This window comes from Eptatretus burgeri, chromosome 1, assembly GCF_056783735.1.
Source record: "Eptatretus burgeri isolate ZD-2024b chromosome 1, Ebu_testis_v1, whole genome shotgun sequence".
Taxonomy (NCBI): domain Eukaryota; kingdom Metazoa; phylum Chordata; class Myxini; order Myxiniformes; family Myxinidae; genus Eptatretus; species Eptatretus burgeri.
The window spans coordinates 155,771,326-155,798,563 of NC_140961.1; the positions used below are offsets into that span (position 1 = coordinate 155,771,326).

The following is a 27,238-nucleotide window of genomic DNA, read 5'->3' on the forward strand; positions in this document are numbered from 1 at the left end:
GCATCTGCCCTTCTGTATGCATAAGCCTCTCCCCACTTACTAAACATATCACTTATTAATAGGACATACCCACAACATATAGGCATCTGATTGAAACCATTTGCATATGTACAAATGGGCCTGTTGGGGGCTGATGTGCCACCTGTACTGTCTTCTCGCCTTTTCCTGGACTATATTTCTGGCAAATGTGCCAAGTTACACAGTATTGTTCAGCTACTGATACGAAGCCTGGTACATACCATGGCTTTTCAATCGACATACACATCCCACCTTTACTGACGTGGTCAATTCCATGAGATAAACGAGCAAGCCATGGTAGTAATGCATGTGGCGCCACCATACATCCATAATGGGAAATCCATCGTTGAAAATCAACATCAAATGTTTATCCTGAGTTCACCCATTTATCCTTTTGCTGGTTGTAAATGGCTGTCTGGATGGCAGCTACATCTTCTAATGACAGGTTATCTCAGTGGTTGTTAGAGCACCTTGTGTGATTACTGGGTTTTGTTCTGACTTTGCTGCAATTTGCTCCTCCATCTGCCCTCGTGTTCCCTTTTGAAATACCATCCAGCCTTCTTGTATACACAGCAAATTTAATTACTGCAATCACTGATGGTAATAAAATTGCTTTCATTTGGTTATTGGATCACCGTTTTTAATTTGGCTGCCTGAAGATGTCAAAAACCCTCTTTCACACCTGAGTGTGCTAAAACAATGCACTACTCCGTGAGCATATTGTGAGTGTATAAATAGTCAATTCCTGGTTTTCTGCTAAACAGTATACTCACGTCAAAGAAAAAAATCTCTGCTTGTGCTGAATAATTTACTGGCAATTTTCCACTTTCCAATATCTCTGATTCCATGCAGATGGCATATCCAGACAATAATGAGCCACCTAATGCTCTTGATGACATTCCGTCCATGTATAATATCAAATCCGGATTAACCAATGGGACAGCCGTTAAGTCAACTGTGGTGTCACCACATACATCGTTATCTCCATGCAGTCATGTGGGTCACTGTCCTCTGCAGTTGGCAAAAGCGAGGCCGGGTTCAAAGGTGGACATCGCTGGATGGTAATGACAAAGGGTGCCAATAATAGTAATTCGTATGTTGTCACTCGATGATGAAAGATATTGTGTTTCTGTTTTCAAAATCACTGCTGGAAAAGCCTGTGATACAAGGAGGATCAATGGTTTTCCTAACACAATGGAGGTCGTGGATTGCACAACATGCAGGGCAGCAGCCACTGCCCTTAAACATGATGGAGATCCTTGAGCCACCAAGTCCAACTTAACACTATGGTAAGCTATCGGCCGCATCATATTTGTGTTAGTACAGATTGTGCGAATGCTCTCGTCCTGTGTGAATAGAGGTAAAAAGTATTTTCATAATCTGGCAGTCCTGATAAAAGTGCATTCTTTAATCCTAAAAATGCTGTTTCTGCTTCTTCTGTCCATTCCAATCGATTTGGGCTGCTTGGTAAGCTCATGTCCAACAGAGCACATGATAGCACTGCATAATCAACTCAACAATCAATTGTCGACAATAACCCACAGTTCCTAGAAATTATTTCATCTGCTTCATGGTTGCTGGCTTTGGGAGCGCCCATATGGCTGTTCCTCATTCTGCTGAAAGAAATCGCGTATTCCTTTTCAGGATGTGTCCCAAATATTTCACCTCTTCCTTACAGAATTGCAGTTTCTCTTCTGTCGCTTTATGTCCTTTGTCCTCCAATACCGTTAACAGTATGATAGTGTCCTGTTCAACATGCTTTCTTTGAGGGAGAGCATATCAAAAGATAATCGATATCCTGCATTAACACTGAGCGTCTTGGAAATGTAACATTGTTCAAATCTTCATGCAGTACTTGGGAAAATAACATTGGACTCTGTATATCCATGGGGAAGTACTATCACTTGTACTGTTTATGGTTGTACATGAATGCAAATAGATACTGAAACTCCTTATGCATTGGTACGAAAAAAAATTCACTCCATAAATCTACGACTGAGTAGTAGGCCTACTTCATGTTACATGGAATGCTAAATAGTACAGTAGCTGGATTTGGAACAATTGGATGAGCAGGTTTTACACACTCATTTACTGTTTCTAAATCCTGCACAAAGTACCATGTCTGCTTCCCAGGTTCCTTTGCATGCAGTATGAGCATGTTAAACAGGCTAACAATGGGAACTATGGTTACTTGTTCCAGCAAAGATTGGATTGCTTTTGCGATCTTGGCCTATGCCTCTGGTCATAAGGATTGTTGGTTCCGGGGAAACGGTTTAGACGAATCCACCGTGATTTAAACTGGTCTCTTACATTTGATTTGTCCGACATCGTTTGGGTGTCTTGTCCACAGGCAAGAAGGCACCTGATCAAGAAGGTCGAGTGCGACTCTGGAGACTTTAGAAGGTGGGGTTTTATTCACTGTAAAAGTGGAGGTGGTTACCTTTTCTCCTAACCCTGAGCAAAATCGGTACTCACCTAGCACATAAAGCGGAGCTCCTTGAATTTTCCCAACATACTTCACTTCACCAATTTATTTTAGATTGGTAATCATTGGTCCAATATCCTTTGCCTGGTATTCTTACAACACTGAAAGGGTTCCATAGTTCTTGTTGCCTTGCTGTTGGACACACCTCCAAAGCTATACCCTGCTTTCCTAACCACAGTGACGTTAGGTGTATGTCATACCTTGTCTGCAGATGTGGAAAAACCTCCTTTGCATATCCTGTGTCATCACTCATCACCCATGCCATCATAATATGCCATAGAGTGGAGATGGAACCTCTATCCTTGAATATCAATCTGATGGTGAGTTGCCCATTCCTATACTTCGGGCACAACGTTCATTGGATTCATTAATATTTCACTCATGTACACAGATGCAGTCGAGTCATCAAGTTTCCACCAATACACAATAGGTTCAACGGTCATTTGCAACAAATTCAAAATGGACTCATGCAAATTATGTGGCATTTCCAGATACACCCCGTCCAGATTGTATTTTATGGTGTAATTTAACTTGCATAGTAAATCTCTACCTCGGAGATTAAACGGAGAGTTAGTTGCTAAGAGAAAAGAATGATGCTCTGTCAATGGACCCACTTGCTCCTATAATCCTTTCGTCAGTGCGGTTACCATCAGAACTCCTGATACACCTACTACATTAATCTGTGCCCATGATAGAGTGACATTTGGAAAAATCATTTTGTCGTAACGTAGAGCGTGATACTTCAATTTCAATGAAGAAAGGTACCTTTTTATGTCCACCCAGATTTCTGAAAACAGCACATTCATAAAAGCATATTTTAATGGCATTTTCATTGCATTTTGTTTATCCCTGATTGCAATGTAAAAGATTTTTGTAATCTGTCCAAATAGTCTATAGGGTCTTCACCTGCTTTCTTCTCGCAAGCCTGAACTTTGTCCAAATACACCTCAGCTGGTAATGCTACAATGGCATTTTTAGGGCAATTATCTGTGCCGCTTTAGGTCCATCATCAATATCTTTCTGCCTTACAGTTAGTGGTGTCCACCTTGTCATTGTTTTCAGGGTCTGCAATTATCCTTCATGTACCGTCATTCTTAATAGTATGTGTAAGTCCCTGATATTCTTATTCTAATTTGTCCCTACATCACATATGGTTCTGTCTGATTGACGGCATTCCCTTCGCCACTTCCTTCACATCAGCATATGTCCATGTTCCATACATATATACTGGGTGACTATTATTTCCTGGGAATGCTCTCATTGGGGCATTAATAAGGGTTTTTTGGGGTTATTCTCTCTATTAGAGAGCAGAACATCAAGGACTAATGGTACTTTAGACCTTGTGCACTCAGCAGGTGTCAGAACATTTTGAGGAACAGGTATTTCTACCTGAACTACCCCTCATCAGGAAGTGGATTTTGTAATTCATCAGGTTCATTCTACTGCACCATTCCTTGTCGCCAGGAGCTGGAGAGGTTTCCACTTTGTAAATTACCTCCTCTTCAGTTATCTGAGGATATAATTATGGCTGCAGTGGGGCTGATACTTCAGCTATCTGATGATACAATTTGGGTTGCAGTGGGGCTGATACCTTTCCATGTTAAGGGGCATTTGAGTTGTTACTTTCCTTAGCTTATCCTGTACCTCTTCTCAGCTATGTTTTAAATCTGTCATTTTACATTTGTCCTTCCTCTCCATGCATTCTGAATTCCACGTAAAAAATACCCTGTAATTTACTTCTCCAGCCATTTTCTCCTTTTTTCCCCCTCTTTTCCAATTCTCATTTCAAATTTTCAATCCACTCCTTTCAAAAGTACCATCTTCTTGGAACGCATTTCTGTTTCCCTCTGCCACTTACACCACGTACCAACATCACTTTTTTATTCTGATCCATAATTATCATGCACGTACCATACACACGGAACTTTTGTGGATACAATCACCTGACTCACCGAAGCAAGTTTGTTACCCATCACGCTCACTCAGTGCAAATAACTCAAATAATACAACACATAGTACTATGTACAAATCAATGTAAATACAAAACAGATGAAAATACAACTATACAAGAGCTCTATCCTTTCAGAATCTGCTTGAAAGTAAACACAGAATTCCTTCAGCTTCAACTTCAACTGCTGGTTGAAAACAATGAATGACATCAATTAATATTCCAACGATAGGTGGAAATACCAATCTTATCTTTCCAACTTCAGGAGGAAAGCCAAATTAATTTGGGCATACACTTAAACAACGTGGGTGCACATAGTGTTTTTTTTTGTCTGATCAGGACTGGGAATCTATCCCAACAACCAAGATTTATCTCCAAGAGATGGGGCTCCAACCATCACCTGCCAACCCCCCCCCCTCCCGTCACCTCCCAAAAATCAAAATGGTTCGAACTCTTTTTAATTTGGAAACACGTTTACCAGTTGTTCGAAAGATGAGACATACATGTAGGGAGGGCAAACACACCTATTCCCTCGGGAAAAAAATTCCCACACCTGTTTGGTGAGCTGTCGTGTTTGCCGTTCCTCCAACTGCAGCCACCGATCTCTGCTTCATTGAGGAAAAGTGCCTCCTGCCTTGGCTCACCAAATTGTCAAATAATTCAGTTCTTCTCCATCAGAGTTTAAATCATTTAATCATGTGCATGGAGAAAGAGGATTAAAACAACACAACATTCAAGCAAAATTATGTGCAGTCCTCTTTCTAATTTTACATAGATCTGACTCACAATTATACTCAACAGAATGGGGAGGGGTGAGATGAGGGAAACATCTGATGATCGGTACTCACAAAGGGTTTGAAAGATATGAGATAAAGAATTGCAATGGCCAGCTTCAGGGGCAAGGGTTGGTGATTACTCATGGCCTTTTGACAGTGGTCATTCCAAGATCTACTAATCCTCAAAACTCGAAAGCAACTTACAACCAGAAGTAAGATAAGGTTGAGAGATTCAAGATGCACACCATCTTCAATAAACATTCCAATGAAACAGAACAATTGTTGCTTAAAGTTCACAGTCCAGTGCTCCAGACATCATGACATTTTTACACATGAGCTAACATAATTATGTAATATGTGGTGATTCCTTAATATTCAGTATTTATTTTAATAAAACCAAGAGTAAATAGAAAATTATATTCTGTCAATAAAGAAATATGGAAGTTAGAAAGGCTGTGGGGAAGGGGAGTTTGTTTTATTACAGACAGCCATTCTGAATCCAGTGCAATAATGAGAGCTAATACCTAATTGCTGAAAACACAAGAGTATATGTGCATATCATTTAAGTGACAAAAGTGAATATATAATAAAATAATTATTTATATTTCTACAGTATCCAGTGTCCCTTGCGATACAAAATTCTTCTTCACTTGACGATGGGCTCCAAGACACCCACTGACATCAATGATGGTCGTCATGAAGACACTCCGCAACTCTTCAAGATCCCCTGAAACATCCAGACCCCTTATACCCCCACTCGACATGTTTACAAACAACGCAGCTACTCTTTCATCCTTGAGTTTGCCAACATCCAACCAAGGCTGGGATGCTAACATTCTCTTGAATTTGAGCCATAGCTTCAGAATGGCTACAACAAGCCTGTGATCACTATTGAGGAAATGAGCATTCTGGTAGACACTGCAGTTCTCGACTAACCTCCAGCGACCAACAACAAACACATAGTCAATCTCCTTTGACACACCTCAAGTAATGGAATACCAAGTGCAGCGGTCTGTCTGTGGGCGATGAAACCAAGAACCATCCACCCTAAATCCACAACATATAGCAAAGTCAAGGAGCGTCGCACAATTCTGGTTCCTGTTTCCAGACCCACTGGGCTAACAAGTCTCAAAAACATCCATATCAACGCCTGTGGATGCACTGAAATTCTCCAAGATTGGAAGCATATCAAGCCTGTCACACCCAAGCAACCACAGAGTGGTGCACAGCATCAAATGTCTTCTTCTCTGTGAGATCATACACCTTAGTCGGAGCATATACAGAGACTAGGGCAATGACACCCAGAGGGAGATGGATCCTCAGTCTCAGAATAAGCTTAATGACTGATGTTTCCTTGATTACCATAAGATGCAGAGGTTATTGGACACATTTACAGCAACTCCCTGAGAATGTTGACCATCAGAGAGCCCAGACCAGTGGTAGTTGCAGGTACCAACCATGATCTCACCAAAATCTGGTCGCTGAGCCTCAGAAAGTGCTGTCATGCTGATGTTTAGATGTGAGAGCTCAAATGACAGCATAGACTCAGATGACACTCATTAAGTTAGGATATTTCAGGCACCCACCCAAAGGGACCACCACAGAATAACTCGAGGAGACTGCCATCTGCTGGATAACACCTCACCACCACCCTGTCATACAACACCCCAACCCGACCCAGCAGGGCTGTCCTGTGATTTCCCTGCAATCATCAAATAATGGCATTACCAAATGCTTTGCCCCAGTCCCGTCATCTGGTGAACTGCCTTGCTAAGGGCAGCTGCACAGGAGATACTCCCACTGAGTGAGTAGAGGGGTTCTTCTTAGTTTTATCTGTGTTTTTTTTCTGTGTATATTGCAGAATGAAGTGTTTTTACAGTGGCCGGAGTGCAAATCCTGCTTCCACCCAATTAGAAATGTGTAACCCACCTGAAGGAGGACGTCCGCAGACACAGTTGGACAGCACATCTGGAGGCCATCAGCCCACTTGGAGCTCCTCCACTCTTTGACAGGTTTTGCTTTTAATCCTGCTCGTGTCTAAACCCATAAACCCTCCTCACCATGTAACCTGGTTTCGGAGTCGGTTTAGTTACAGAAAACACGACCATGAAACAGTTTGGTACAGGTTTACATGTTACCTGTAGCAAGTCATCGATATTATCTGTCATGACTTGACAATATGTTAGAACAGATGTGTGATCTGTCTTGACACCCCACCTCCTCCTGTCCATATGTTGAACAATCAAATACCATGAGATGAGATAATGGGGCACACACCTGACACGTCCTCAACCATCGGAAACATGCTTTTACAGATCTTATTCAAACTTGGCACACAGATAAAAAAAATTAATTGCTTACATGTGCACTTCATTTTTTTTTACAACATCAGATCCAGGATGGCCGACTGGTGGCCATTTTTTTTTACTTAAACGTGTCCCCAACCATTTCTCCAACATGCATGGTCCGATTTTGTTCAAACTTGGAAAAACACAGTACACAATGGAATACACTTGCACCTGACATTATTTTGCAATCTGATCAACTTTGGTCTAATGGAAGACTGGCAGCCATTTTAGTTCTAAAATACACGATGTTGGACACATCCTCAGCCATTTATTGGACTTGCCTTCCATGATGATGTTCAAACTTGGCACACAGATAACGATTGATGGCTTACATATCCACGTCATTTTTCTTTTCGACATCAGATCCATGATGGCCGACTGGCGTCCATTTTAGTTGCAAAAAACAAACCTGATGTTGAACACATCCTCAACCATTTCTCAGTCAAGGATTTACAATGTTGTTCAAACTTGGCACACTCATAAAGAATGATGGCTTACATATGCAGGTCATTTTGTTTTGAGATCAGATCCAAGGTGGCCGACTGTGGCCATTTTGTTACATAAATGTGTCCCCAACAATTTTTCAGACATGCATGGTCCGAATTTGTTCAAGCTTGGCAAAAGCACAGCACATGATGACATACACGTGCTTCTCACTTTTTTTGCGAACGCATCAAAGATGGCCGACTGTAGACAGGCAGCCATTTTAGTTGAACAGAAATGTGGACAAATCCTTTAACTCCGCAGAGCAAAATTTCTAAAACAATCGGGGCTCTGACATTTTCTGACTTTTTTGCTTGTTATCCTTATTATTTCAATTATTTTTGCCAAAAACCTCAGGGATTATCAATATATATATATATATATATATATATATATATATATATATATATATATATATATATATATATATATATATATATATATATATATGTATATATATATGTATATATATATATATATATATATATATATATATATATATATATATATATATATATATATATATATATATATATATATATATATATATATATACACACAATAATATATTGGTATAATATAGCACACTGAGCAGTAAAATAATAAATTCAGTATCAAAGCCTGACATTTTGACATTTTGAGAATAAGCTAGCTCTCTTCCTTAGAGGCATGAAGAGCGGTGTGGTGGTGACACCGTTAAGTTCCATTGAGAACGGTTTTCATCGTGGATTGGTTCAAGTCCTCACAAATCATAGGGTTCGATGCATTCAAATTATTCTGCTGCTTTTGTTGTTGTTTGTAATTGACTGTCAGTGCTTTGAATGTGAGATGCAATTCAATGTTATGGTTGATGGAGTTTTCACAGGAGTGACAGGCCTCGATAACCTCACAATTCACCCTTAATGATCCTGTGCCAAGGATAGTGGGCTGATTCCATGAGGACGTGTGTGTGTGCGTGCGTGAGTGTGTGTGTGTGTGTTTGTGTGTGTGTGTGTGTCACAACCAAGGACAGCCTGTCTTGTCTCTTCACAGCACGTTGATGTTTGGTTCGTCATGTGGTTAGGCATTTGGACGTTTAGCCAAAATATATGGCTTCACAATCTTTACATGGTATGTTATGGATGATGTTCTTTTTGTCAATTTTTTTCCAGTGATCCTTAAGCTTTGACATCTTTGCTTGTAAGGATGCTTGTGGTTTCTGGATGATGTTAAATTGAACTGACATTGTGTGCAGCTTATGCTTTGAGATCCATAGAAGTGCCACCTTGTGTGTTGCTGTGGCTGGATTGTTGTTGCTGTGGTTCGCTTTCCAGTGACAATGTTTGATTAATGCATTTGGGTCGTGGTTTTCTCGCAGTTGTTGAGTGTTGTGCAGTATCTCCATCTGGCATTGTTCTCAGTCACGACAGTGTTACGGCAAATCACTCAACTACTGCAAGAAAACTACTACCCAAATAAAAACCACTACTCCCTGTCTGCTACAACCTCATTTGTTGTCTTTTTTTGTATACCTTGTTGAGGCTCGTATGAGAGCTAATACACAACTCACAGCAAGGGGGCATGAGACAAGAGGGGCAGGAGTGGAAGGGACAAATCAGTGGTGAACAGACACATCTTGCACCATCTGCTCTTTCTGTGCTCCTCCTCCTCCCCCCCCCCAGGTTTCTGCAGGGCACAAACGTTCCACCATCAGCCCACTTCTGGTGAAATGTTCCACTCATTCGTTCCACTTTTTCCCACCTGTGGAATCAACTTCCACTACCCTTCCCATCCAAAACCATGACCTTTTCTGGCAACGTTAACTCCCCATCCCCCAAACCCACCTCCTTCCAATTTTCCAGTTTTTCCTTCCTGAGAGTTGCTTCTGTATCCATCTTGTCTACCCCGTGCACCCCTTCCCCAACCCCTCTTTCTTCAACACTTCCCTTTTTTTGTCAAAGTCACTCTATTCTGTCCTTCAACACTGTTTTTGGTGTTCCCCCCATTTTTCAACAGATCCATTTCTTTTGTCGCATCCGGATAGATTCTGTGTTCTATATCTTCCAGAAGCCGTGACTTTGTATACAAAATAAACTGGAGAGCATCTGAAAATGCAAAGCCCACTTTGTATTCAGACTTCTTCTTCCGTATGCGAAACTTGATGAAAACAGGTGAAAACAGAAAAAAAAAATACAAAAAAAATTTACGATTTTAGGCGACCTTGATCTTTTAACCTCAAAAGAAGCAGGCTTCTGTGACCCAATATGCAAATCATGCTCAAATTTCAAGTCAATCTGATGAAAATTGCCAATTTTATATAAACTTGACCTTTGACTTTGTGATCTAAAAAACAATTGGCTTCGAGCTTTTGGTTGGTGAAGCATTCCAGTGACCCAATGTGCAAATTCTTTAAATTTCAGGTCAATCGGATGAAAATTGACGATTTTATGCAACCTTGACCTTTGATATTTTGATTTAAAAAAAAGAACTTATCAGCTTCCAGCCTTTGATTGGTGAACCAATTCAATGACCCAACATGCAAAATCTTTAAATTTCAGGTCAATTGAATGAAAGTTTATGATTTTATGTGATGCTGAACTTTGACCTTTTGACAAAATTATTAATTTGTCTTCTCCGTATTCTCTTAATATAGCTTTGTTGAAAATTTGAAGACAAAAGCTTAAATCATAAAAAGTTATGGCTGGGACAGACACACTCGCACATCTCGTTTTTACACACAACAGTTCCAAATAATTCGATCTCACACACACACACACACACACACACACACACACACACACACACACACACACACACACACACACACACACACACACACACACACACACACACACACACACACACACACACACACACACACACACAATAAAGAAATTATAAATAAAAATAAATACAAACTTACACACATAAACACACACAGACAAACGAAAAACAAACACACAAACATAAACTCATATGTACAAACACACACACACACACACACACACACACACACACACACACACACACACACACAAACACTTATACTCTCACAAACACAAAAACAGTCACACACAAACACACACAGCAAAACAAAAAACAAACACACAACAAAAACAAACATAAACTCATACGTACAAACACACACACACACACACACACACACACACACACACACACACACACACACACACACACACACACACACTCACAAAATAAATAAATTATAAAAATAAAAACAAACTCATACACACATAAACACACACAGACAAACGAAAAACAAACATAAACTCATATGTACAAACAAACACACACACACACAAACACACACACACAAACACACACACATACAAACACTCATACACTCATAATCTCACAAACACAAAAACAATCACACACAAACACATACAGCCAAACAAAGAACAAGCACACAACAAAAACAAATATAAAGTCATACGTACAAAAACACACACTCACACACACACTCATACACTCACAAACACAAAAACAATCACACACACATACACATACACACACTCACACACACACACACACACACACACACACACACACACACACACACACACACATACACACACTCATACACTCATAAACACAAAAACAATCACACACACAAACACACACACATACAAGCACTCATACACTCATACTCTCACAAACACAAAAACAATCACACACAAACACACACATCCAAACAAAAAACAAGCACACAACAAAAACAAACAAACTCATACATACAAACACACACACACAGACACACAGACACACAGACACACACACACACACACACACACACAGACACACAGACACACAGACACACAGACACACAGACACACAGACACACAGACACACAGACACACAGACACACAGACACACACACACACACACACACACACACACACACACTCATACACTCACAAACACAAAAACAATCACACACACAAGTGATTGCAAAATTGCGTCTTCTGCTGTGCAGGGGACAGACTAGAAACGATATACTCGATATACTTTGACCAATCTCAGTGGCGTATTGTTTCGAGCATCCACCCGGAGTCTGGGAGGTCTGCAATTCGAACCCTGGCTGAGTCATACAAAATACTTTAAAAATGATTCGTGCTGCTTCATTGCTTGATGCTCGGCATTCAAAAAGGACGGACAACAGAAAAACAACCATAAGTTCGTAAAAATATCACAGGCTTTGATGGGTCTAATGGCCTCCTCCTGATGTGAAGTTCCTCGTAAGGGACCTCAAGTTATATTACTCCACCAATGCAACATACTTGAAAAGGCACTCACACACAAAGAGATTCAAAAGCCATTGATGCAGTTTAATTATGTGATGAGACAAAAGCTCTGTCCAGAAGAATGAATTTTGGGTCAAACCCCAAGGATGTATTGGAATACATTTTCAATAACAATCGGTCTTCTATGTTTCGAAATGCATTTATTTATCTGAGAATACTACTGACACTGACGGTCACAAAATTGAAACTAATCAAAAATTATTTCCGGTCCACAAGGACACAGGATGGGTTGAATGGACTTACAATTTCAATTGAACGTGAACTTGCACAAAAACTGCATCTGAAGGAATCCCTGCATCATCTTTGTCTCAGCTTTCAACTTTCTACGAGTCTCAACTTTGCATTAAAACAAAAATAAATCTGTATCTGTGTGGAAGGCCCACTTTCTGGCTTGAAATTTAAATAGTTACTCAGTTTGAATTGAACTGTTGTACTTTGCCTTTTCCTTGTGAATTCTTATCACCTCTGGTAGATCCCTGAGAGATGTTTCTGTAATGCTCAACATAAACGATTCCTAATTTAATTGCACAAAAGAGAAAACGCATTTTTGTTGATACATCTTAGTAAATAGTTATGAATTAAGAACTGTTCAATTTAATAACACCTTTGATCATTCCCAAAATAATCCACAAGTGGGGGTCCCACAAGGCTCATGCTTTCATGAAAGAAGCATGCGGAGTATTTATTCTCCTGTACAGAGAGATATTGTTTTAGTTCATCAACACTCAGAGCATTGAGTTTATATTTCTCACATGAGAGTTTAATTTTGTTGTTTTTTGTGACTTGTAATGGATTGGATTAAGATATTTGAGAGAATTGAAAGTGTTCCTCTTTGGGCATTCCAGCTTTTAAACATGTTTTCATGGATTCCAACTTCTTTGTTGTTTCTGTGTTTCGTATTTCTGCTTCCTCCACATTCCAAGACATTTTTTTGCAGTGCATGTGATATCAACATTGATCACATGTCCAGTGGAATATTTCTGCATCGTCAGTTAATGCTCGGTGGTTTGTTTCCTTCACACAGGAGAGCAAACATTGCTCCATTGAATCCAAAGTTTGGCCCTCAACCTGCTGTCTGTGCTGAGTAAGTATTCTTCAACCTTCTTTCCAATAATCTTATTTCTTTGTTGTTTTTGTTGTTTTTTTTTTAAATCTGCCTTTGATTCAAAAAGGGATCCAAGGAAATAGCACCTTATTCCAATGTATTCACCAAATTAATCAAATAACATAATTTTATTTTCACCTATTTATCTCTTTTTATCAATACATTGTGAATATTTCTGGTGATTTCATTATCGTTTAGATTTTTTAATTCAATGGTTTTGCTGTTTTCTCCCATCAGGAATTGTTTGTTGTGCTTTTACTGTTTAGAAACCGTTTTCTTGAGGAAAGGAAGGGATAAAAATTTACTTTGTTTTGGAATTATAACTCTTGTCCTCTTACGTTATTCACTTTTCCATGACTGTTCATCACGATACTCAGTATTTTAATAATTTTAATCTTCTCACGGCACTTAATGTTTTTATTAACTTTGAGATCAATTTTAAATTACTTGTATGACATGAAATTCAGTGATTTAAAAATCACAAATGAAATTTATACATTCAGGTAATATGAGTATTCTTACCTCTGTCAGCAAAGGTGGATGAAGGTTATATTTTCACCCCTGTCTGACTGTTTGTTTGTTTGTCTGTCAGTTTGTTTGTCTGTGAGCAGGATATTTCAAAAAAGTTGTGAAAAAAGTTGTGAAAGGATTTGGACGAAATTTGGTGAACAGGTTGGGTGTGTGACAAGTACTAATTGATTAGATTTTGATGAAAAACAGGATAAGATATAAAAAAAATTTAATTCTCTAAGTGATTCTTCACCATTGAGAGGTTGGACCAAAAATGATATATAGCATGATATTTCAAAAAGTTGTGGACGGATTCAGACAAACATTTGTGGATGAGTTGAATAGGTGACAAGAACAAGCCGATTCAATTATGGTTTCGGTCTGGATCCAGATCTGGACTATCATTGGGATACAAAATGTATACTGTTCAGCCTGGCAGAGGTATGTGCTCCACCAAGTGCCGTTATAGTTTTTTTTTTTTCCATTATGTTTTGACACAATATAAGTTATGGTGATCATAATATAGTTTTTCTTATTAAAATATTTTTTCAAGTAAAATAGATATCAGGATTCCCAATTCACAACAAAAGCAACAATAATCAAACAACATGGCCTTGCTGTTCACCGGGGTGACTTTCTTGAAAATATCAATGAACTGCAAATCTGCAAACTTAGGGGGTAATGGGCAAAAATAAATTTTGTAACCTCGGATTTTAAATTTGCCTAAACTGTACTCTTAATTAACATGTTTATGGATTGGTTTTGTGTTATTTTTTTTTTAGGAATAAATGAGTTATTAATAACATAAAATAAGAAGAAAAATTAAAATAAAATAAGAAGCCTGTGTAGAGCATGATAATTGAAAAATCCATAAGACAAATTTGACCTAAAAATAATTGGTTGTTGAATTAAATGACCAAATATGCAAGTCCTTTCAAATTTCAAGTGAATTGGATGAAAATTGACAATTATAGAAATTTTGCCTATGTTGACATTTTGGTCTCAGTTGACCTCAAAAATAATTGGCTAGTTGAATTCAGTGACCTGAAATATAAATCCTCTTCAAATTTCAAGTCAATGGGATGAAATTTGATGATTTAAAAATACCACATTAGTTGTTGACCTTGGGCTTATGTTGAACTTTTGGTCTATCGATGGTAATTTTACAAAATAATATGGGGGTTGAATCCCATAATCTGAAATTTAAATCCGCTTCAAATTTCAAGTCAATTGGATGAAAATTGACGATTTTAGAAATCTCACCTATGTTGTTGACCTTTGGCCTAAGTTGACCTTTTGACCTATTGACCTCAAAATGAACAGGCTTCTTTCTTATGACAAACTCTACCAAGTGGGCAAGTTTCATGAAGATCGGATTAAAATTGTGATCTGTAGGCGATAAAAAGACAGACAGACAGACAGACAGACAAACAGAACAACAAAATCGACAAACCAATAGACTTGAAAAATCTTCGATTTTCCAAGTAAGAAGTTCAGTTCGGATGAATACAGACGATGTTTATTGCAAACATGTTTAATTACAAGGTATGAAAATATATATGATTTTAATGTTAATATTTTCTTTCTATATGTTTCTTTCTAATATCACATCATTTTTTTTCGATCTGAGAGAAACTTCTCTTGATAATGATTGATACTCATGTTCCACATGATTGAAGAAGTTGAGTTTCAAGGTGTCTGACACAATGCCCTCTTTACTGCCACGTTTACATCTTTTGTTGTACATAATCAATAAAATTTAATTTTCGTGCAAGTAAGGTAAACATTGTGCTGATGTTTAATCGTTAATTATGTCGATTCCCGACAGAGTTGATGTTCTTCTTGTCGCTTGAGATTCTCTTGACAATGAACACAACCTCCTCAAATTGTAAATTGTAAGTTCGAGGTGTGGATGTGACAATGCATGATAACAAGGAATAACAAGGAAATTTGACACAGGAGGCCATTCGGCCCATCAAGCCTGGACTACACCAACACCAGGATTGATAAATATATCAAACTCACGATTTAATTTGATTTTTGGAATTGAGAGGAGTTGTGATAAGAAAGATGTGTCAGGCTCAAGCAGATCACATGGGTGCTAAAAAAACAAATGGGAAAATTAATTAATTAATTTATTTATTTGCCGGGGTGGTTTCTGGGTGAAGAATATTCAGCATTGAGCACACAATATCTCTTGACGAGATCATCACACTCATCACAGAGCCAAACTCAAGTTCAACAATCACTCATCTATACTCAACTTACTTGCCATTGCTGCCAATATCCCTACAGCTCTCGATCCCCAAACCTTCCAGGTATCCATCTAATTTCAATGTAATAGTATCTAATGTTTCTGCTGCCAACTACCTTTCCAGCAAGAACATCCCATGCATTAGCTACTCTCTGAGAGAAAGACCCTTTTATTACTACCGTCTTTACTCTACTGGCAATGTCCGTCCCTCGGTCCTATCACGATCAACTTTTGCTGAAAAACTCTCTGCGCTTATTTTATCAATAACCTTCTTCATCCTTTACGTCTTTATCATATCCCGTCGTAACCAACTCCTTTATAATGTATAACATGCTATCTGTCTCCTTCAGCTGATCCTCAGAGTTGAGCCTAGCTCAGCCTGGAATGGTGCTGGAAGCCCCACAACGAACCCTCCCGATGGGCAGCGATGTCATTCCTGAGATGTGGTTACCAAACTGTACACAACATTCTAGATTATGTTCTCATTAAATTACAGTGCAGTGTTGAAATTATCTCTTTTAATATATAGTTGATTCCCACACAAATACAAACTAAAACTCTGTTTGCTTTACCCACAGCTGTTCCCACCCCCACATGATTCTCATGTGTGAGATGCTCAAAGGCTGCCTGTTGCATTTTGTATTCTCTTGTTTCATTATTATTGCTAATCCTCAGCGCTTTACAATTAATATATTGTCCCACATGCAGCGGAAGATTGGATTTTGCAATCACGTGTGTGTGTGTGTGTGTGTGTGTGTGTGTGTGTGTGTGTGTGTGTGTGTGTGTGTGTGTGTGTGTGTGTGTGTGTGTGTGTGTGTGTGTGTGTGTGTTTGTGTGTTCTGACCATAACTTAATTGTTTTTTTTATCTCTGAATGAATCTGGACGTTACTGAATCTAATCACCCCCTTTCTGCTATCTACCTTACCTCCAAACTTCGTGTGATCTGCAAATTTGGAAAGCCTACTCTTCACCCAACTCTCTTAATCGTTGATATATATTATGAATAATAATGGTCCGAGTACTGATGCCTGAGGTACCCAACTACTTACGTCTTCCCAGCAAGACATCCTCCCACTCACAGCCACTCTTAACTTCTGATCACGAAGCCAGTTTACAATCCAATTGGCTGCCTGACAAGCAACTCCATAAGCCCTCACCTTGGCTGACAACCTCCGATGTGGAGTCTAGAATGTTATTCTAGAATGAAGTCTAGAATATTATTAAATACCTTCTGAAAGTCTAGAAATGCGACATCCACTGCCCTTCCATCATAGAACCAATGAGAAGCTACTTCTCCAATAAATGTGTTAAACATAACCTCCTTTTGGGAAATCCATGCTGACTGCCTTTAATTACTTGCTTGTACGCAAGACAAAGTCAAGGCTCTTTGAAGAGCTACAACAAAGAAGAGATCAGGACAAAAGCAAAAATGCCCAGTATAAAGAAGATGTGGGGGGGGGGGCATTGTGGGGGGGCACCAATAGCAGGGATTAAGGACAAACTCGAGGGAGACTGCCAAATATGAAATGTGGTGAGGAATGAGGGTAAGGGATTATGCACTGGGTGGAAAACGTGTGCAGAAGCAAACTCTCAGGAAGGATAAACTTGGAAATTTGGAAAGAGGTGGGCATTGGGGAGTGAGGGTGGTTTAACAGAGGTAGAAATATCATGTTTTATATGAGGTATGATCTGAGATGGTGGTGAACAGATGTATTGAGGACCTGGAGGGAAGGAGACTGAAGAGAATGTGGAAGTTGGTTCCACAGGTGGGACAAAAAGGAACAAATGATTGGAGGTGAGCATTGATTCCGTATTTTGGGAGTTTCACCAGAAGGTGGTTGCTATAAGATGGGGGGTGGGGGAGGGGTAGTGGTTCAGATGTGCCAAGGAAAGACTTTGTATGATGGAGGGTTGCCAGTCGGAAACTGGCTTTGGAGGCCATCTTGGAATTGTAGTTTGTAGTTTGCCCACCACTGCACCTTCAGCACAGACTGTACTCACTATTCCCTCACAACTGCCCACACTCACTCCAACCTCACCTCTGCTTGTACCCGCTACACCCGCTCCACTTCCGGCACTTGCTACACCCTCACTCACTACACCCTTACCACTGCCTGCACTTGCTAGACAATCACCACTCCCAATTTCTGATCTGTATATCAGAGCCAGGTGGGACTGCTGAAATTACATTTTCGATTAATAATGTCAATAGAAAGTATGCAGGGTTGACGTAATTTTTTTCACCTTGACTTTTTTTTTAAGGTCATGACAATTACATGTATAGACATTTTAACATTTTTCACCATAACTCGACAAAGATTTGTCCGATAAGAATGAAGTTACCCTCCGTAGATAGCAGAGAGCAAGGTGCATTTAAAATTTACATATATCATACCTCTCCAAGTTAATGGTCCAGGTCTTCCACCCAAATGAAAACAAAACCACAATTTAGGTTTTTCTCCCTTTTTAATCCAAGGGGTTTTGGAATTTAATTTTCAATCAATATTGAGAACAAAAAGTATCTGGGGTTGACATTTTATGACCTTGAACAAATTTTTTAATTCTATGACAAAAAAACAAAAACATTTTTCACCATAAGTTGACCAAGGTTTGATGGATCAGAACAGAATTGCCCTCTCTAGATAGCTTAGGGAAAAGTGCATTTATTCTTCATTTACCTCCTGCCCATCCAAGTTAAATGCCATAGATCCATCGGAGTACTAAACCATCATTTAGGTTTTTCTCCCATTTTACTGCCAATGTTTGAGCTGTATTTTGGAGCCAGTTGGGCATTCAGGAATTAAATCTTGCAACTTTTTTTGCATTTTTTTCAAGTTTTGCAATTTTTTTGCATAAAAATTATGTGGAGTTGACAATGTTTTGATCTTGACCTAATTTTAAGGTCAGACCCCAGTTATAGTCATTTTAACATTTTCACCAGAACTCGAGGAAGGTTTGCCTGATCGGAAAGAAATCGCCCATTCTCAATAGCGGAGTGAAAAAGTGCATTTACATCTCATTTAGATAATACTGCTCTGAGTTAAATGTCAAGGGCAAATGATGGTCTGAAAAAAAATACGATTTTTGTCATCACTCAGTTTTGTCGATGTGGAATCTCAAAGACTGCTTGGCTTTCCAAGATGTTCTTTCATCATAATATTGGATCTGCATTGAAGTCGTGCACCTGATATTTGACATGTCCTTGACCAACTTTTTCGGATTGTGACCTTATAAACAAAAAAACTCCTTTTTCTTGACACTTTGGATGGATCTGGATGAAATTTTGTGGACATATTCAGTGTCTTACAAGGACAAAGTGATTAGATGTTGGTGAAGATCCAGATCCGGATCCGACGACTAGAATTTTGAAACTGATTCGTCACCATTGAGAGAAAGGGCAAAAATGATATATAACACAATGTCTCAAAAAATATAGACGGATTCAAAAGAAACTTGGTGGACAGTTTGGGTGTTTGACAAGGACGAATTGCTTCGATTTTCGTGTAGATCCGAATCCGGATCTGGATACGAGAATTATTTAATTTATAAAGTAATTCTTCACGATTTAGAAATTGGGCCAAAAACGATATAGTACATGTATGGCATGATGTTTCAAAAATGTTTTGGGCCGATATGTTCTTGTGGATCAGGCATTGCGTGGCGGAGGTATGCGCTCTTCCGATTGTCCTCGTTAACCATGAATAATTGATCAGCATCTACACTAACACCAACATTATCATGCATAAATGCATGTCTTTGAAACACATGATTATAGAACACACGAGACGACCCGTGAACCCGTTGGGTTCCCGTTGTGACAGCGTTTGATGAAAAAAAAACATTTCAAGAAAAAAACAGAAGATAGCTCCAACAAACTATACCGCTGAGGTTGTTTGCATTGATCAAATAATCCCGAAGAGTACTTGACTGAATCGGGAAATTTTTTTTTTTTTTTTTGCCCGATTTGAACGAAACCTGATTTTTCACACTGCATGTGAATGGTGAGCAAGGGGGCCCTATATTTTTTGCACTATCGTGCACCGTTTTAGCTGTGTTTTGGGAACATACATATATATACATACATAAAAAATATATACATACATACAAGATGAGAGTTTTAGTAATCTATATATTTAGTAATCCACTTATACACAAGCAGGATTATACATGACTTTGTGTTGACATAAAAATGATTACAATTCCTATCCAGTTTTAACAAAACGTTGTGTATTTAACAAATGGTGAAACATAAGAAAGAGGCTGTTTAACCAAAGCAGATAGAATTGTAAAAGGCAAACAACAAGAACAACAAGAGGGCAACATGAAAATTTCCCACAAGGCCAACTTTATAAGGAAACAGGATATTGTTGATTGGTGAATACTGTCCTCATCTCAGATGGAATTACAGTGACATCCGAAACCAGTTTTCTGCTTGCCCAGCTGTTGAGTTTGGATGGGCGACCTGATCTGGGTGGTGTCTGGGTGATATGATACATCTTCCACTTGTTAATGATGGATTTCACTGGACTCAAATGGATAATGAGTTAATTTGAAATCTTCTTGCCACGCTCTCCTGAATGGTGCTTATTCTCCACTTTAGTCTGACATCTTTGGAAAGCTTCTTGGTCTTCATATTTGCCTTAGTAGTTGACCAAGTGAGTTGCATGTTAAAAGTCCTTCGATAAGTGGGGAAGCTTAATTATTAAGTGAGGTCGCTGATTGCATACAGGTGACACCTATTACACTTATTTTGTAAGCTTTCAAACAAATAATTTGCTCCTGAAGTGATTTAGGGGTAATTGAGGAAAGGGGTTGAATACTTATGGAACTGAGAATCATTTGATTTTTTTAATTTTAATCTATATTATTCATATTTTAGCTGCATTTTTTGGCTTTAGCACTTTGGAGTAGTTTGTGAAGACTTTATATTAAGTTAGATTTGAAAGCATTATGAAATAAGCTCAGAGACATTAAGTTGTGAAAACTTTGGGAGGGGTGAATACTTATAATGGCCACTGCAGCTTTTTTTATTGCCAACACTGCAGTAATTCTTCCGCTAATTGTGTTCTTCCTTTTACTTGGATTGCTTCCCTGCAATCCATCGACTGAGCAGCTAACATGTGCACTACATCCCATGTCAATAGTTAATATTTGTAACAATACACAATGCAATCACCATTCTGCACTTGAACTGTTTGGAGCCACAAAGTTTCTCTTTTTTCTCTCTCTTTTTCTCTTTCCCTCTCTCCAAAATTTGTGATTATATTGGGAGAAAGATAAATTTTCAACTAAAATAATCACCAATCGGCCATCTTGGATCCGATCTCAAAACAAAATGACGTGCATGTGTAAGGCAAAAGATCTTATCGGATTGCTGCGTTTGAACAACATTGGGAAAGGCATGTCCAATAAATGATTGAGGATGTGTTTGACACCAACTTTTTTAACAACTAAAATGGCCATCAGTCAGCCATCTTGGATCATATCTAGAAAGAAAATGAAAAGCATATGAAAGCCATCACTTTTTTTATCTGGGTTCCAATTTTGAACAACATTGGTGAATGCATGTCCGAAAAATGGTTGAGGACGTGCTCAACATCGGGTTTTTCCAACTAAAATGGCCGCCGATCAGCTATCTTTGATGGCATTGCGAAACAAAATGATGGGCTTATGTGTTCCATTATGTGTTCTCTTTGTGCCAAGCACAAATAAAATCAGTCCATATAAGTCCGAGATTTGGTTGCAGACGCACGCACACACATACACAAAAATTGAGATCAAATCCATACGCCTCTGTTTTGGACTAAGTCCAATAGGGGGTAAAAAAAATGTGTCTAATGAGTTGGGAATGATGAAAGAACAAATATTATAAAAGAATAAATGAAAGAGAAAGCAGGCCTGTTGAACAAATGAAAGACAAAACTAGCCAAGGCATGTGCAAAATAAGAAATAACCAAACAAAAACATGATGATGGACACACATACAAAAAAAAATTAAACATAGAGTAGACAACAATCGATTGCAACAGATAATTCTGCAACCAGGTCACTCAGAGATGTGAGATGAACTCAGTTGTTCTAATTTTATAATTCAAGACTGTTCGTGGTGTTATTTTAAATTCTCTACTCATTTTATAATTTGGTTCTTCTTCGTCTTTGTGAAGTTCTTTAACATTTAGTTTAAAATGTGAAGTGCTGTCATCTGACGTAAATTGTTTAATTGATTGATTGATTTATCATCATCATCAATTGGGACCATACTATGTGTAGAACATTGGTACTGCCTGATCAGTCTCCTTGGCTATTGGGCACAATCCTGGACAGGTCACCATTCCAAAACAGGATACCAACAAGCTGGCACTCATTTCACCGACCTCAGAAAGATGACAGGCAGAACCAACCCCACCTGGTATTAATTCAACAGCTAAGTGGAATTTGAACTCATGTCCTCAGATCCGAATCCCACCCCACAAATCCAAACCATTAAGCCAACAACAGGCATATTAGTTGATTATATCACTTGAAATACCTTTGCATTGTGATTGTCAGGAACCTTGTTTTCTCTTTCAGTTTCAATGTCCATGGTTTTCACAGTATTTTGACAATGATTTATGCAGTTGATGAAATAAATCAAAACTCCTCTATTCTTCCAAATATATCGCTTGGATACATGATTTACGACTCTTGCTTTAACATGCACAAGACGTTAACTGCTGCACTCAGCTTCCTCGGGCAGAAGTTCAGCAACATTGTTCAAGAAGTTTGTCCTATTCATGCTGTGGTTGGAGAGTCTGGTTCACAACATTCATTGACAATTGCTCGTTTCTTCGCTCTCTTTTTAATTCCACAAGTAAGACTATTTATTGAAAGAAATTATTTCATTTTACATTTATTGTGATTTCTATTATATTTAAAATTATTGTCGAGTTTTAGGAATTTAAACCATCTTACCATGCACTCTTTTGATTCAGATAAGCTACTTTGCCTCATGTCGGTGCTTGAGTGACAAACATCAATTTCCGTCATTTTTGCGAACAATGCCAAGTGATACATTCCAGTCAATCGCCATAGCAAGGATGGTTATACACTTTGGCTGGGTTTACATTGGTATTATTCAAAATAACGAAGAATATGGGAAAGAAGGTATTGCACAATTTATTGCTGAATCAGAGGATTATGGATTATGTTTTGCCTTTCAAGAGATTCTGCCCCAAAAAGAGGACGTAAATGAAATAAAACATCTTGGTAATTTCCCAATATGATCCTACTCATTTTAAAAAGATATATTGTAATCATATGGCAAATTCCACTCTTTTTATTATTTTTAATAAATAAAAGTAAATTGACATAGGAGCAAAATATATTTGCATCTTTAAAGGTTGCATAAATTACACAGTCATAGACGGCAATGTAAGACCTACAGCATTTCTCTGCCTGTCAGCCTATTTATCAGGTTTGTAAAATCCCTGAGTGACAGGAAGAAGAATTGTGACTTTGTCATTCCAAATCGTATTATTGCATTCCAGATGGAACAATCAAAACTGAAAATTCTGCAATGTTTGTGTGCTGGTCGGCCTATTAATGGTGTTGCTGAGACTCGTGCTTCTAAAATGAGCTTGCAATGTAATTCGCTCACCTGTAATATTTTGTGAGACTGTTCACTCTTGTCAATATCCCATCCTTACTTTTTGTGAGAATGATTGCATTTGTTCAAGTAAACTGTGCATTGCTTACATATCTTACATAGCACTGCTTGACCATTGTATTTCAGCATGCGTAAACATGCACATTATTTACCTCTGCCAGGAAATTAATAGGCAAATATAAAGTACTTTGCAGAGAAATAACATGTCCAAATACTGCTCAACGGAAGGGTGTTGAAAGTAACAAAAATGTGATTTATGTTATGCAGTGTTCAAGTATATAATTAAATTGAAATAAAATAGACTTTCATGGTCGTAGAAAAAAAAATAGGACCACTGGACCTGCAGCTTATCTGGACCCTGACTGAAAGTTGTAACCCAAATTTGGAAGCATTCTGACTGGTGGGTCTGGAGAAGAAAGTTTTTGAAGGAATTTATGTGATTTTCCCAAACATCTACCAAGTCTGCCATTTTGATAAACTTCCAGTCATGTGATCGGTAAGACCTCCACGGTTTAACATCAGGACCCTGTCTTAATGTTGTAACCAAAAGTTGGGTGCATTATGACTGGTGGTTCTGGAGAAGAAGATTTTTGAAGAAATTTGCTAAGTCGGCCATTTTGACCTAACTTAAAGTCACATGAAAGAACAAGCTTCGCAATTCCTGTGACCAGTCAGGAGAGAAACGTTGCTGCTAAATTTTAGCTGGTTCTGCCCACCGGTTTGGCCAGATAAGTCGAAATGGGAGACGGACAGACAAACAGTTCATGTTGACAATACCTTATCTGGAAAATTCCAGATAATCTAAAAATCCAGAAATCTACTGCTGCAGATGCCAGTGTCTTTTACACCACCATATTTTATACATTACATTATTTATTTATGCCTCTTCATTGTGTCCTTTATGACCTCTTTAAAGACAGGAAGTTTCCTGTTTGTAATTATTTTCAATTTTGTTTTAGTGCCAGGCAGGAAGAAGGTGTAATATATACAGTATATATATGTATATATATATATATATATATATATATATATATATATATATATATATATATATATATATATATATATATATATATATATATATATATATATATATATATATATATATATATATATGAGCCTGGTGTTGGCGCAGTGGTTAGGGCAGCGGCTTGGGATCCAAGAGGTCCTGAGTTCAAGCCCCGTTGAGCCACTGAATTAATACACCAGGGGGTTGACTCAGCCTGTCATCCTTCCGAGGTCGGCGAAATGAGTACCAGTATACTGGGCCGGTGTATACCCCGGTTAAAATAGGTGTACCATATCCCTGTGTCGTAAGAGGCGACCAGGGTTGCGTCAGGAAGGGCATCTGGCGTAAAACATGTGCCAAATCACTATGCGGATCATAATGGATGATCCGCTGTGGCGACCCCTAACGGGAGCAGCTGAAAGAATAAGAAGAAGAAGAAGAAGATATATATATATATATATATATATATATATATATATATATATATATATATATATATATATATATATATATATATATATATATATATATATATATATATATATATATATATATACAGTATAGACTCTACTTTGTGCTTGTGCGATCTGGAGAAATCCTGAGCCAATGTCCACCTCTCCCCCACCTCTCTCACTTTCCCCTCCCTCCGCTCCCTTACCCCTCACACTTCTCTCTCACCTCCCTGCTTTCTCTTCACCCTCTCCTCTTTCCTCCCTCCCCTCTCTAACCTCCCTTCTCTCTCCATTCTCTATCTCTCCTCCCACTCTCTCTCCCACCCCTCTTCCTCTCTTCCACCTTCCCCTATCCCCCACACCCTCCATCCTCTCCTCTCCCCCGCCTACCCTTCTCTCCCACCATCCTCTCTCTTTTTCACAGCACTCTCACTCTAGTCCACCCCTCAACCTCTCTCTCCCCTTCATCTCTCTCTCTCTACCCCTTCCCTCCTCTCCCTTTCCCCACCCTACTCTTTATCTTCCCCTCTCCTCCTTCCTCCCCTCCCCCTCTCTACCCTACCTTCTCTCTCCATTCTCTATCTCTCTCCTCCTTCTCTCTATCCCCCCCCTTTTCCTCTCTCCCACCCCTCTCTACCCCACACTCTCTATCCTCTCCACTCCCCCCTACCCCCTCTCTCCACCATCCTCTCTCTCTTTCCCACCACTCTCTCACTCTATTCCCTTCCTCCTCTCTCTTCCCCCTCTCTTCCCCCTCTCTTCCTTCCACCCCTCTCCCTCTCTCCCCTCCCCTCTCTCTCCCTTCTCTATCTCTCTCCTCCCACTCTCTCCCACCCCTCTTCCTCTCTCCCACCTTCCTCTCTCTCCCACCCTCTCTCCCCCACACCCTCCAACCTCTCCTCTCCTCTCCCCCCTGATACCCCTCCCTCCCCCCATCCTCTCTCTTTCCCACCACTCTCTCTCTATCCAACCCCTCGACCTCTCTCTCCCCTTCATATCTCTCTCCCCCCCTCCCTCCTCTCTCTTTCCCCACCCGACTCTTTCTCTTCCCCTCTCCTTCTTCCTCTCCTCCCCACTCTCTCCCCTACATCTTCTCTCCCTTCTCTATACCCCTCTCCCCCTCCCCCCCCAACTCAATATTTCCATCATTGAAGCGACGGGTGGTATTTCCTCGGAATAATAATAATTAAAATTATTTTGATAAAATTATTTGTTCGTTTTCTCCATATTCTCAAAAAAATGCTTTGTTCAAAGTTTGATGAAAATAGCTCAAATATTAAAAAAAAAGTTATGGCCCAGACAGCCACACAGAAGTGATTGTAAAACCCAGTATATTGCTGCGCTGGGGGGCAGGCGAATGAAGTCTCCCTCTATTGGCCTATAGCATCGGGCAAAGGTTATTGCTGTTGCACGTTTTGTTTCTATGATTAGCGACCCAAATTTTAATGGTTCGACAGATTTTTTTTTAGACATTCAAGAGTTCTGAACCACCTTTTGGAAATTTTTGTTTTACTTTTTTCTTCTTGCACTCTCAACACTCCAAATTTCCTAACTGTATCAATTTCTGAGCTGTATCTCCGAGACGGCTGAAACTTTACGAATAAAATTTTGCATTGAATAATGTGAATAGAAAGGAGGCAGGGTTGACTTTTTTTTTTGACTTTGACGTAACCTTTAAGGTGAGGATCTAATTATAGTTATTTTAAGATTTTTGACCATAACTCGACTGAAGTTTGTCTGCTCAGAAAGAAATTGTGCTCCTGCGATAGCCTAGTGCAAGCTGCATTTATGCTTGATTTACATCATTCCACTCCAGAATAAAGGTCAAGTTATTATACCGTTGGAAATAATAAACCACCATTTAGGTTTTTCACCCTTTTTTGCCAATGTCATCGAACTT

General features: G+C 39.0%; 1 protein-coding gene and 1 long non-coding RNA gene across 4 annotated transcripts in view; both read left to right on the top strand.

Annotated features, from left to right (window-relative positions):
• The first annotated feature begins 305 nt into the window (after positions 1 to 305).
• Positions 306 to 2,823, top strand: LOC147035813 (uncharacterized). Its single transcript, XR_015062765.1, has 3 exons — positions 306 to 1,307; positions 2,369 to 2,421; positions 2,715 to 2,823. It is a non-coding gene; the product is annotated as an uncharacterized LOC147035813 (long non-coding RNA).
• A 4,247-nt stretch (positions 2,824 to 7,070) lies between these two features.
• The window catches only part of LOC147035814 (extracellular calcium-sensing receptor-like), a 31,090-nt gene continuing 10,922 nt past the window's right edge, over positions 7,071 to 27,238 (top strand). For 2 of the 3 annotated variants that reach the window (XM_085847579.1, XM_085847559.1), the window contains exons 1-3: positions 13,088 to 13,446; positions 22,803 to 23,082; positions 23,204 to 23,477. In XM_085847579.1, the coding sequence (XP_085703705.1) occupies positions 13,151 to 13,446; positions 22,803 to 23,082; positions 23,204 to 23,477 (850 nt within the window). In that variant the 5' untranslated portion in view covers positions 13,088 to 13,150. Of the gene's footprint in view, positions 7,240 to 13,087; positions 13,447 to 22,802; positions 23,083 to 23,203; positions 23,478 to 27,238 lie in introns of those variants that run through there. The other variant, XM_085847568.1, reaches the window with a different exon arrangement.